This window comes from Lineus longissimus, chromosome 2, assembly GCF_910592395.1.
Source record: "Lineus longissimus chromosome 2, tnLinLong1.2, whole genome shotgun sequence".
NCBI lineage: Eukaryota > Metazoa > Nemertea > Pilidiophora > Heteronemertea > Lineidae > Lineus > Lineus longissimus.
The window spans coordinates 22622853-22635613 of NC_088309.1; the positions used below are offsets into that span (position 1 = coordinate 22622853).

The window sequence follows — 12761 nt, forward strand, 5'->3', positions numbered from 1 at the left end:
TACAACCCCAAATATATGAAATCGTATTCCTCCTTTTCACCCGACTTTGCCTGTTGTCGTCTTTGCTGTGAAGTGATTGCGACCAAATCTAAGGAGTGCAGTAGTTATGTTATCTAGGCCACACCAACCAACAAGAATATAAACAAAATCGTTTGCCAACACCAACAAGTTCCGCCATTCTACCCCGTCTGTACTTCACGATCGGGGAAGCGCAAAGGCTGAACGCCTCAGCCTAATACACCTTCATGCACAGACAAGCCCGTCTTCCTCTCGTACACCTTTGTTTTCCACAGACATATGCATTCTTGAATATCGTTTTACCCTGTTGGTTGGCACAACAAATTAAACATGCATAGATTTGAAAATGCTAGGCTCTCAATGACCCAATGCATCATATTCTCATTTCATACCTTCTTCGTTACCTACACTCGTAGTACCCTTGTTTATTGTAAGCGCGTCCCCGATGGACGAAAATGTCTTAGAAAACATGTACAGCCTTTCGTCTACCGGCTAATTCTTAGTGCAATAGTTAACTGGTAACTATCTAAATGTTTCGTTTTCAAACGTTATGACTTTCCTAAACAACCCTAATGATTGTTACAATGCATGAATTACAATCGAGTCTAACGATTCGTGTCGGCAAACTTTCTTCTTACGTCCTCGGCCCTTCCAAACAAAGTCTCGGAATTTTCGGTAAACACCTCAAAACTTTGGATATTTTGAACCGGGGTTGCTTTAATACATATTTTTGTTATTTCTTTACCTTTTCGGCGTCGCATGAACTTTGGCACGGGCCTTATTGTTTGGAGTAATAATATTTTTAGCTTTCTTTTCGGAGGTACATGTACATGGATATATTGTAGTAAATTGTTATGCAATTTATTAATATTGCTTTCAACACCAACTAAAACCAACCGGTTCATCTGATGGTTGGGAAGCTTTGTTACGTGGTGAAGAGGCCTGCATTTGCTAGGTTACGTGAAGAATAAAGAATCTGCCGCTAAACGGGGATATTAAATAGAAGAAGCTTATAAATCATATCTAAGTAGCGATATTACCTGGTGCACGGAGGTTTGATTAAGAACCTGCATTAAGTACAATAAGGTTGGAAGTCAGTTTGTCAATATGAATCTGGATACTTATATTTAAGTGATTAACTCATTTTGCTGTGGTTCTATAATATCTGTAATGTTTCGATATCAATACCAAACCTTCCTCAATTGAATATGTGAAGTCATCCTAAACAAAACTCAATGTCAAAGATATTTTCAATGCTTTTGTTTGTGAATCATCAGGGTTACCTGTCCTAATACAACTGAACTGAATCTTCTTCAAAAAGATATATAGATTCCGAAGTAAATAAATTCGAGCGGCCAATGTAAACAGAAGGTTCAGTTCTAGAACCTGCTGTACATGGGCAACAGACCACCTAGCTCCATAGGTAACATTTCCTGGTTGAACGGGATCAGCCTAGTTCCAAGCACATCAAAGGCTCTCTAATGAGTGATTGCCAACTTAGACGCCGTACTCCCTCACGGAGAGGAAAGTACGTGCTTGTTTACCTGAACTCCAATGGAGCCGTAAGCCGTTAAGCCGTACGGTAGACAATGTTCGATCGGGCGCTGTTGAGGAAAATTGGGCAACGTTATCGTTTTCTACGCTTTCCTGGCTAATTGGTTTCATTTTATATTTTGCTTTGCTTAAGCTACATGTAAAGCAACAGATGAAACAGTCACCGCGAAAACGATTAATTTCGAATGTCATGCTCAATAGTGTTGTTCAGAGACACACATTGGTGATTTCGTGACACGTAACCTGGTCCATCTGGATCCTGTCTAGAGTCTCCCTTGAACAGTATGGACCGATTGCCGTTGACAAGGCTGACTTTGCTCTGAATCAAATACTACTTCGGATTCAGATACATATTTTCTGCCTCCTCGTATCTGTGCATTACTCGTTTAAACTGATGATCAATGAAATGGTGTTGGTAGTATAATTTTATCCTTTGATTAGGATGTATGTATTGCCGCTACCCGTTGGCATGAACACAACAGCCTAGTACGTTCTCGGTTCACCTACTTGTATCCCTCACCTCAGGTGTAGTATAAAGTAGGCGCCAACAAGTCATCAGTTTTCCCAAAGTAAAACAGGAACAAATTACTTTTGCGCTGAAGGAGTTGATGATGTGAACGTATCGTTGGCTTTGAGTGCAATTTGCTCATAGGGTGCAGCAGCAACCGACACTTGGTAATGGAAAGTAAAATACGAGTTTTTGCAGGAAAAATAAACAAAACATCAGGATTGGGCGCGGGGCATCCTGATTTGTCGTTAGGAGGCGCCATCTTGGACAGGCGACCAGTTGTACCTGCTTTTCGGCAGACGTTTCAGCGTTGTCGTTACGTGCGAGTGAGATGATTTACACACAATAAGAGCATAGTAGACTAAACAATTTACCTTCATAATACCTTACGAAATACGAAAGCATTATGTACGAGGCGACAGGATAATTGATGCTAAAAGGTCCAGGATTTATACCACACGAAAAATACCTCTTTTAGAGTGGTACTCTCTGCCAGCATTTGACGAAATCATTAGCACATTTCTGGGGCGGGGACCAATGTATTACATATTTGTTAGGAAGTGAAGTACTTTTGAAAAAAGATTTTTGTCTTTTTTAACAAGATGCTGATCATCATCGGGATTTTGAACTCTATGATGACCCAATGCATCCACGGACAGAGATCAGTGGGTTCTGCTATAAAGAGCACATAACGGAAGGTCATCTTGCAATCTTGGATAAAATGATATGAGGGGTTTGCAACTATTCGCCTTCTTGATATAAGGTATCCCTCAGGTGTCATGGTGTATGATGCATGACAACATTAACAAGCAATACATCGATTGGGTATCGATGTCTAGTCTAATATTTGACAAATAAAGTACACACCATCCCAAACGTAATTAATCGACCTGTCTGGAAGATAGCGGTTTCATTTCACCCTGTATACCTCAAAACCTTTATACAAGTTGTACTTGGATATGTCATTTGGTGTGTATAAGAGTCCGGTAACTTAGGATGATAAAAACTGGAGAATATGCTGGGTGTGCCTGATCCGTTGATGTGTTTCATGTTAGCGGCAATTCCCTTATCTTACTTAGCATATGAACCAACTCATAACTAGATGTTCTGTGATTCAAGTCGATTGGTAATGTTGAATAGCAATGTGCAGCTCGTGTAACAGGCCGTTTAAAGTACAAGTGACGTTTTGCCACTGATCAGGCATCCAGGCTATACCCATCCAGGCACTAGTGGTTTTCAATATACTACACCTCTCGATATAACATACTAACGTACGAGGTAAGTGTATCAAAAACCTGAAGTTCAGGATGGGCTATACCACCAAGTAAAAAATCTTACATGCAGCGTATCCATACATATTTACTCCTAGGTGCATAGTTCCTTTGGTTGATGTCAGCAGGTCGTCTGATGAAAAATCTATTTGCGACTATGCTGATGTTCTGCCTGCCTTTCTCGTTTCAGATTGTCAAGATGTGTTCAATAGTGGTAGCCATTACGCTGGAAATTATTACATCACAGTCGAACCGACGGGCACGAAGTCATCATTTAAAGTATGCTGTCAAATGACGGACGATGCGGGTAAGTTTTAACTTTTTTTCACTAAATAAAGCTATACTCTTCAAAATCTGTGAAGTGCAGCAAAACACACACACACACCAATACGATTTCATCAGCCACCGACTAAGCTTGTTTTTAGCCCGACATACCGATCATTCACTGTACTGGTTTAATCAGCACCATCCAAAACATGTTACTTCAAAGAAAAATGACTTTTTAAACGCTTTTTAACCTAATAGGTTTTTGAGTCATCTCGTCTATGCCATCTCTCTAACATTCATCCTCACTTGAAACTCAATCAATTCCCATACGTTTCTGAAAATGGTTCATATTGTTTTATCTTTCATGACACCTTTTTTGTCTGTTTATTTGCAGGTTGGACTATTCTTATGCGGCGAATGGATGGCTCCATCGACTTCTTTAAAAAGTGGGACGAATTCAAAAGAGGCTTTGGCAATTTAGAAGCAGAATTCTGGCTTGGAAACGACAAAATACATGAACTAACATCACAAGGTATGAACAGTAGAGAGGATTTGAAGGGCATAAAATCAGGCTGGTCGAACCCACATAGCGTTCTGTGATACTTTTGGATTTGGATCTTGTAAACAAGACGTGCAATACACCTTGGCTTCCAAAGAAGGATGCCATCAATTTCAATTATCGAACTCTGTCATGAAAAAGTCAACCACAGACATTCAGGCAGACAAAGATATGTAACAGGTTCTGTAACAAACAAGACGATTTCAGCAACTAGTTTTTTAACATGTTGTTACTAACCATGGATAGCTGGAATAATGAAAGATCGAATATCCAATTTAGTTGTTAACTTGTTGGAACTTCTGCTCGATACATTCTTCTGTTGGAAGTGACTTGGGATCTTCTCTCCCCCAAGGAAAGAATTTTCTTGGTAACGCCAGTGTCATCATGTGCTGAAGTCATGTATAATTCAGGTCGTGATTCCATACATATATATCAGTTTAACTGTAACTAGGTTTGGCTCAAAGTTTGGCTAAAACATGATCAATTCGGAGTTGACTAAGTGGACCTAAATTGACCTCAGCCTCAGAGAAAAACTGGCACTCTACCCATAATAGTTCGTAGAGGTCGTGAGCTCCTTCTCCCTGGGACCTGTTGATGGGTTTAAGAACCCAAGCAGACATGTATACAGGTAAACTACAACTACTGGAGCTCACAATTTATTACCTCAACATCGAATGCTATTACTTAAAAATTAGTTATCGATTCTGACACGAGATATATGTTGGTATATATGAGGATAAAAGCGTATGAAGCCAGAAATTGGTTAGGCTTTACGGAGATATCAGTCTTAGACCGGTTATGTTGAGCGTCAACAGCTGGCTGTAATTATCAGCATTTAGCAATGGCTTGAATGTGGGAACGAATTCTCATTTTCTCGTGATGATCTTAAAATTCTGGTTGTGCCTTTTATACAAATTTGGCTGTCATTTTTCAAGGGTATGATTCCATTGGAATGTCAAGCTATGTCAACTTGATACAAATGTGTGATTTCTTGGAATGTCTAATGTGATCAGTCGACAGAATCTTGTCAACAAGAAGGAAGGACTTCAAGTGTCCCTTTCTAATGAACCATAAAAGGGTTTCTTTGAATAACAACACATTCCGTAATGATTCATTTGAAAGTCTGTTGGCCGATGAAAAGTCTGTATGAAAGCGAATAGACTGCTTAGTTGAACCGCAAGCTTTGGATTATTTGTCCGCAATAAACATGTGAATGGGAAAATACCATGAATTCAGGGTCATTAGTGATTGGAACTGTCTGAATGATGTTCTTAACTAAAAATGAGCTGGCAATAGCATTGGTATTGACCGACCCTTCTGATATCAAGTCAAACAGTCACCAGCCATCTTAGATTTATTAAGTCAGCCATCTTGATCTCTAGGTCGGCCATCTTAGATTTCGAAGGAATGAACGGGTGCTCCAACATACGTCAATAGAGCAAGTTTGAGCAAATACCAGCACAAAGAACCTTCTTGCGATCAAATGGTGAAACCTTTTATACAAAATGCCTACTGCGGCAAAACCAATCATGTCACACCAAAGGAAGAAGGTTTCGCAAAATAGCTTATGTGTCTGTTTTGGTTGAGGAATAATCTAAATGTTTCCTTTCTCATTGCAGGTGACTATATGTTACGTATTGAGATGGAGTCCTGGGAAGGCAAGAAATATTATGCAGAATACGATCATTTTAGTATTGCGGATGAGGCGGATAAGTACCGGATACACGTCAGTGGTTACCATGGAAACGCAGGGGATTCCCTTACGTCATATTGGGAAGATCATAATAACCAGGCATTCAGTACACGTGACAGGGACAATGATGACCGGTTCTACGACAATTGTGCAGAACATTACCACGGTGCCTGGTGGTTCAAAAGTTGCTTCGAGTCACATTTGAATGGTATCTATTATAGAAAGGGCGAGCACAACAACTATTTCGTGCGGAATGGCATCCAATGGAATACAATCCATCTCCACTCCTCACTAAAATATGCCGCCATGCTGGTGAAACCCTCAACGAAAGCTTCCGATCCCTCAAGGCGGAACGACACAGTGGACTAGTCTAACGCCATCTTGACATCAGCATATGTCACGTGATATGAACTGGCTGACTTCGGTATTCTTCGGAGAAATTCGGAACACTTTGAGCAGTATTATTTCTGTGCTGTACAAGGATCTGCATTACGGTGTCACGTTAGCATCTGTACACTAGTCAAAAAGCATACATTTGTTCAAATTCATTTCCATTAAATAGAAAATAGCATAAAAAGTCATTAGGATATACCAGTATTCAGACTAGTCATATGGATAGCGCATATACCCATGAGGGCCGTATGAAAGCCTGAATTATTCAACAACTTGTAAAAAGTATGTAATGGCGACACTCTAATTTATATCGACCAATATCATCTGAAATTATCTATACCTCTGAGTCTTCAATAACACATTTTTTTTCATTATGTGTCCTGGTATCTAACTCACGGAGGGACAGTCGATAATCCTGTTAACAAGTTGCTATGAAAATAATACTGTGAAGACGCCAACAGCCGAAAATGTGTATTCATTTTCGATCGATGTTCGTTTACGACCCACTGACACCGTGGGCATGGTGGGGCAAGCGAGGTGAGTCGGAGACGCGCACAGGAGAGTACCGTTGATATCGTTCCGAGAGACTAATGGACCCTATACTTCCTGGAAACATGTGATACTATTAACTTTGGCTAAAAGACTGTTGGACGGAAACGGCTGCTTTTGGCCTCGCCACCGAGGCTCGCCGTTGCTTGGTTAATGTGATCCGATGATGAACTCAGCGAGGCAATATGCACTTCAAAACTGGCAATTTCGTTTCAGGAATTGAATCATTCTGTAGAAACGGTACGATTCGGAATCTACTTATTGTAAATGTTGTTGAAAGCCCTTGTTTCTACTACACTAAGGAGTGGGTGGAGTGACGTTGAGTGAACATCACTGTCGACGCATTCAGTACGAATGAGGCTGAGTGCGGTGGTCACTTGAGAATGGAGGACGCCCCTGGAGAGATTGCGATATGAGATATTTGGCTGTGAAGTGATTTACATAGTCTGCTTACGCGTGATATAATGCGGACTAACTGGAGTTTTATCGTATCTCCAGGGAGGGATATTCGTCGGAGATGTTTAAAGTGCTCAACGGGAGTGCTAAGTCCATTTGCAGCTTTATGCCTATAGAGACCGGTTAAAAACTCTGATAAAAGAGTATGTGTTCATTGGCACAACCAAAATCTGATTTAGAATTAGTCACAATGTATTTCGTGTTAAATGACTGTTTCATAGAATAAGATTCGCATAATATGACAAATTGTACATATTTCATCAGCTTAGGCTGATGCCCACGTGATTCCCACGTGACCACTGTGGCGGAAATTACGTCTCTACCTCAGAGAATGTGTACTTGCACCAGTTAGTGCCTGCCTCATCTCGCGCTGGCCATGAGCAAATGCTCGGCGTCATTTTCGGCCCTCCGTGCAGTTTAAAAGGCTGTTGTCTTTCGACTGTGCTAAACATAGAGAGTTGTACTCCATGATGTAGGACGGGATTGGGAGCCACGAGAATGACGAGGAGACAGTTCTTCAGACCATCACCAGTCCCACGGAAAGTACATGTACACAACTGCAATATCAAGTCAAAGGACAATTTCAAAGGGAGCCCTTCACGAGCTGTGGCACACTGCGGAACGAAATCATTGCCAACTATCACTTCTTTTCACATTTTCAGAAGATGATTATTTTTACTGCTGAGAGTGACTGTTAGGTGGCATTTGATTTCGCAAGCACACTATCATACAGAAAGCAATGGTGTGTAGTGGCGCATAGAACGACAAAGATCGTTCGGCACGAAACAGACAAAATCCACCGCCATCCTCCGGGTTGAGGGTTGGGAAGGTGGCAAGTTCGGACGCAACTATCATGACTATAGAACCAAGATATTCCATTGTGAAATCAACATTGGTTAATAACCGTGTAAGTATTTCATGTTCGAATCGACACAATTCATTCTTTTCGTATTTTCACCGGAACAGACCGACGGTGACAAAACTTCGAAAATATATATTTCGGGCTGTTCATTTAATTAATCGGGTTATGTGTCTGGTACAGCCTAAGAATCCCCAGGTTGTGGTGTTTGTCTGTGTCCGTGCCGGGCGTACAGCTTTCCTTCTATTACAACGAGATAACGCACATGCCTAGATTCGCACTGTCATCCATCTTGTAGTTACGATAATCTCTGATCACTACGTAATCGGCAGTTATGTAGTATCTATGTATACTATTAGATTCGTAATAAACTGTCTAGAAACAGATTCTCAGCACAACTCTTTCTGGGGATGAGGAGTATTGAATGTTATAATACGTACTGTGTTGATTTCTAATTCGCTCAGAACTCGCGATCACCGATGGGCGTATTGATAATTTGGCGTTGGCGGGATTGCCGAGATGCAACAGCGGCCAAACCTGTTGAGATTGGAGAGTCTTGATGGATAAACTCAGCTCGAGTTTGCTTATTAACCCTTGGCCATTACGATGATCGTCGGTAAAATGAAAGTGGGGTTTCAGTTAATGATTTCAAGCCATTGCCTCCTAACTCGTCTATGTATGTTTGTCCAAGACGGATTTGAGATGGAACACAGGTGGAAACTTCTAAGTTGTAGTATATGTTTATCTCAAAAGCGTTCATTCACTCCCCTCTATCCTGGCTCATTATAAGGCTAATACATTCCTCAATATTTAGCTGCTATCAATGCAGTGAGAGCAAAATATCATTGCCCACATTTAGCGCGAGAACTCGAAAGCAAAATTGTTCCGAATTCTCTACAAAATAACGCTTTGCAATGCCAGCCATTTTGCTTCACTGTCAACCATGACTCTGACGTCACTACACATCATTGCTTTTAAACCTCGTCGCAAGTATTAGTATCATACTTACCTTCGTCGATTTTATTTAACTGAAGTGATAATGCATTATTTGTAGGCTACTGTCGGCGCTAGGTGACAAGTTATATTTACGTTGTTATAGGGACGGGAATGGTGTAGAATAAAATAAAGATCGATTTGTAAATATTGTATAAAATTATCGTTGTGGTCCTAAAGTATTTTGGAGATGATGATGTATTTCGTCTCTGTTGTTTTCGCATCGTCTCTGATAACATGCAGACTTTGGGAACTTGAAATGAAACCCTCACTTACCCAAGGATTGAATATTTTCAGTACCGATTATGTTTATAAGCTTGCACAAAACGGTGGTCTCTGAGATCGCCAGGTTCGAATTCATGCTTGGCCCCTTCTCATTTTTGACGAAATATATAGCTTTTCGACCCTAGTTATCTCCGAATACCAGTCTATGATGTTCAATCGGGACCCAAGTTCTGAGATATCAAGCGTAGCCTATGGACTACATGGGCTTCGAATGCCTTCATCAAGAAGGCATGCATTCCTTTGAATCTGAACTGAATTGGTCACTAAACCACACAAAAGAATTACCGTCTTCTTCCTTCGTAAACCATTTGTCACTAATTTTTCGTCTACATGTATCCGGAAGAAGATTTATTTCACGAAAAATATTTCACTTACATTCAGTTTCTTTTTCTTCGTTTCTGGATAAAAATGCGCCAAGGGAGTGTCCCTTTTAATTTTGTTTTTGTTGTTGATGTTGTTGTTGTTGATTGCTAGCTAGTACATACAATACAGATTACCCTTGGTCATTCCCAAAGGTGCATGTTATAAGAATGATAAGAGGATGGAAAACAGTGTTACGTATTAATGTTCAAGAACCGCTGTAGTTTTTTTGCTACGTCAATGCTAATTTATACAGAAATCGGTGTCAAAGTTGTTAAGTTCGACCTTATATCACCACTATTACGATATCAGAATCCACAGTAGTATAGTGTTGTGGTACTCTTCATACATGTACATGTAGTCCAACACCGTATTATTTATTTATATTTCGTATTTTCTGACAGATATCGTGACGTCATCGTCGTCAGAGGTTCAAAGGATCATCATGATATCTTCAAGTATAAACCGGGACTATATTCGTCATTGTTCCCCGTTTTTTATGATACAACTTCAATCCCTGCACCTAATTGAAAGAAGGCCTATGTACATGTACGTCAGCAGGTTTTATTGTGATTTTTTCAATTCGTCTACACTGTAGAGGAATAAGGATAACTCTCAAATAGTTTTACATTTCAGACAAATTACTCAATTACATCTGAGTTTGAAAAGAAGTATCTCAACGATGTATTCGTTAATGGCAAATGCATTAATGACATGAATTATCATATTTCATGGCTCATGCAGTAAGAATAGGCATTTTTAGAGACATTTTCCCGTTTTGTATCAGTAAGTTGAGGAATGCAGCTCATCTCTTCCTGTTATGGTACTTAAGGATCTTCAATTTCACATTTGGTAATAAATCAGCCATTGAACACCATGGCAGAAATAATAACGAGCACTCTGTATTTGGTATTTCTAATGGATAAAGTTGTATTTGCAAGTATTTTACTTTTAAGGGACAAAATGTGATGTCTGCCTCGTCACATCACTCAAACGAAATCCTTCTTCACTAAAGGTAGTAGCAGTACCATTTTAAACAATGTAAAGACCATATTTATCATTCAAATTCTTTATTTCTTATTTACGTTATTTCACATTTGATCATATTAACAAACAGAATAGTTTATAAAATATGTATCAAAAGTAAGAACCACACACACCCCAAGATTGACCCCGAGAAAAGTTGATAATCTGTGATTCCTGGACTTCTCTCTTAATTTTTGTCGAGTTATTGATATCATGATGCAGAAGACCTGTCTGTAATATAGTATAATTGTAAGTTCCACTCTGTCCACGAAAGGTGACAATAAAAACTAAAAGCCGACCCGACTCTTGATTTTCTTTCTGTGCCTACTGATTATCAGTATAAGCTTGCATCTTGGAGTTCCAAAGGGTTGACCATTAGTCAAGACTCCGAGGAGTCTGAAAGTCCGTGTCCGTTGATACCTTATCAGGACTCTATCATGTAAGTGTCAATGTAGAGTCCTTGGGAAATTACGTCTTAAAGCAAGGATTCCATGACGGATTTAGATTCCAATGACTCAAGCTAGTCTCAAGAAGATCGATCACTTGGGACGTCAATGCCGGCAAAGAAAGCATCTGATGATCGCAATATGATCTCCACTGTGAGGATATTGTTTTCTCACGAAATTGACTCATAAATTCAGTAAGTTATTGCTTGTTAACATGAATACCCTCCAAAATATATATTTGAAATCATGTCACGATTATGTCTAATAGAATTCAGAAAATGAAAGGGGTTGTTAAACTCATGATAAAGCATGTTCAAAAGTAATAAGTCTAAATGATAGACGTTTTTCAAAGAACAAAAAACCAAAAAAGGATCAATACACCAGCACAAAGTCTGGCATGAGACACCAAATTGAGACAAAAGCTTGCGCTAATGAAATACTATTGGTATATGGAGAATTTGTACGTTTGGACGAAATACCCTGATAGGGTAAAAGAAGTTTTATTATCAGGTTGCATTAAAAAGTGATATTTCTTATCTATGTGCAATTCAATGTCGACCGAGCGCAAAATAAAGAGAAAAAATACTGCCGTGTTTTGACAAAGACTAAAATATTGACATGGATCAACCCAAAATAGAATCCTAAATATTTGGCGATATTGATCTGACGCGATTAAGAATGAGTTTTTAATAAACCGTTGCAACCATTCATAACTATCCCAAAGTAGACCTAAAAATAGAAAAAAAGGCATTCTTATTTTAGAAGCATTTTAATGTAGAACAAAATATTGGTGCAACTCAACCTTAAAATAGACCCTATTGTATGTCATTCATCCTTTTGATTTCGTCCAAAATTAGATTTCGCAGGATTAAGTAACTGTTCTTATGATATTTTTAATGGAATTTGAATATAATACACTTGACTTGTTATTGATCCTGTAAACAATGAAAGATTAGTAATTTTGGAGCGGTACGAAGTCGTTTAACAGTAAATATCATTTTAGTTTGCCTTATTGAAAAACAAGAAGTAAAAAAGGTGCGGACAATATTGTCTCATCAATGCATGGTGATCCACGTTTGCCAACTCTGGGTACGTGTTTACATGTAACCCATGCAGGTCCTCCCCTCAATTCTTACTTCCATTCTCGTCAAATGACAATATTCATCATATCAATCAATACATTGTATACTTGATCATATTATAAGACGTCATTGGCCTGGACCAACGTGACGTCATCATGTCATCTTGACGGATGTCGCTCAATAGTGTGTGTGCCCAATAGTCCACGTGTGTTACGACGTCACGACGTCTTGCACAATTTTGCCCGGGATCCCGACTGCGGTCCAGAGTTCCAAGTTCCGAATGATAGCCTCAAAATAGAGAAAATTATATACATGTTAAGGTCCCATTCGAATTAGTTGCCTTAGAAAACTTCAAACCAGGATCAGAGAGGGCTAAAAAATGAGCAAGGTAGGCCATGAAAAAAGGAACCGCGTTGATATCGCATGAGCCATGATGATGATT

General features: G+C 39.4%; 1 protein-coding gene across 1 annotated transcript in view; it reads left to right on the top strand.

The window, feature by feature from the left end:
* LOC135483086 (fibrinogen-like protein 1) overlaps window positions 1-11089 on the top strand; it is a 34407-nt gene extending 23318 nt beyond the window's left edge. Inside the window, exons 2-4 of the mRNA XM_064763604.1 lie at window positions 3542-3658; window positions 4013-4150; window positions 5797-11089. Coding sequence (XP_064619674.1) covers window positions 3542-3658; window positions 4013-4150; window positions 5797-6239 — 698 coding nt within the window. The 3' untranslated portion in view covers window positions 6240-11089. The remainder of the gene's footprint in view (window positions 1-3541; window positions 3659-4012; window positions 4151-5796) is intronic.
* Window positions 11090-12761: the final 1672 nt, after the last annotated feature.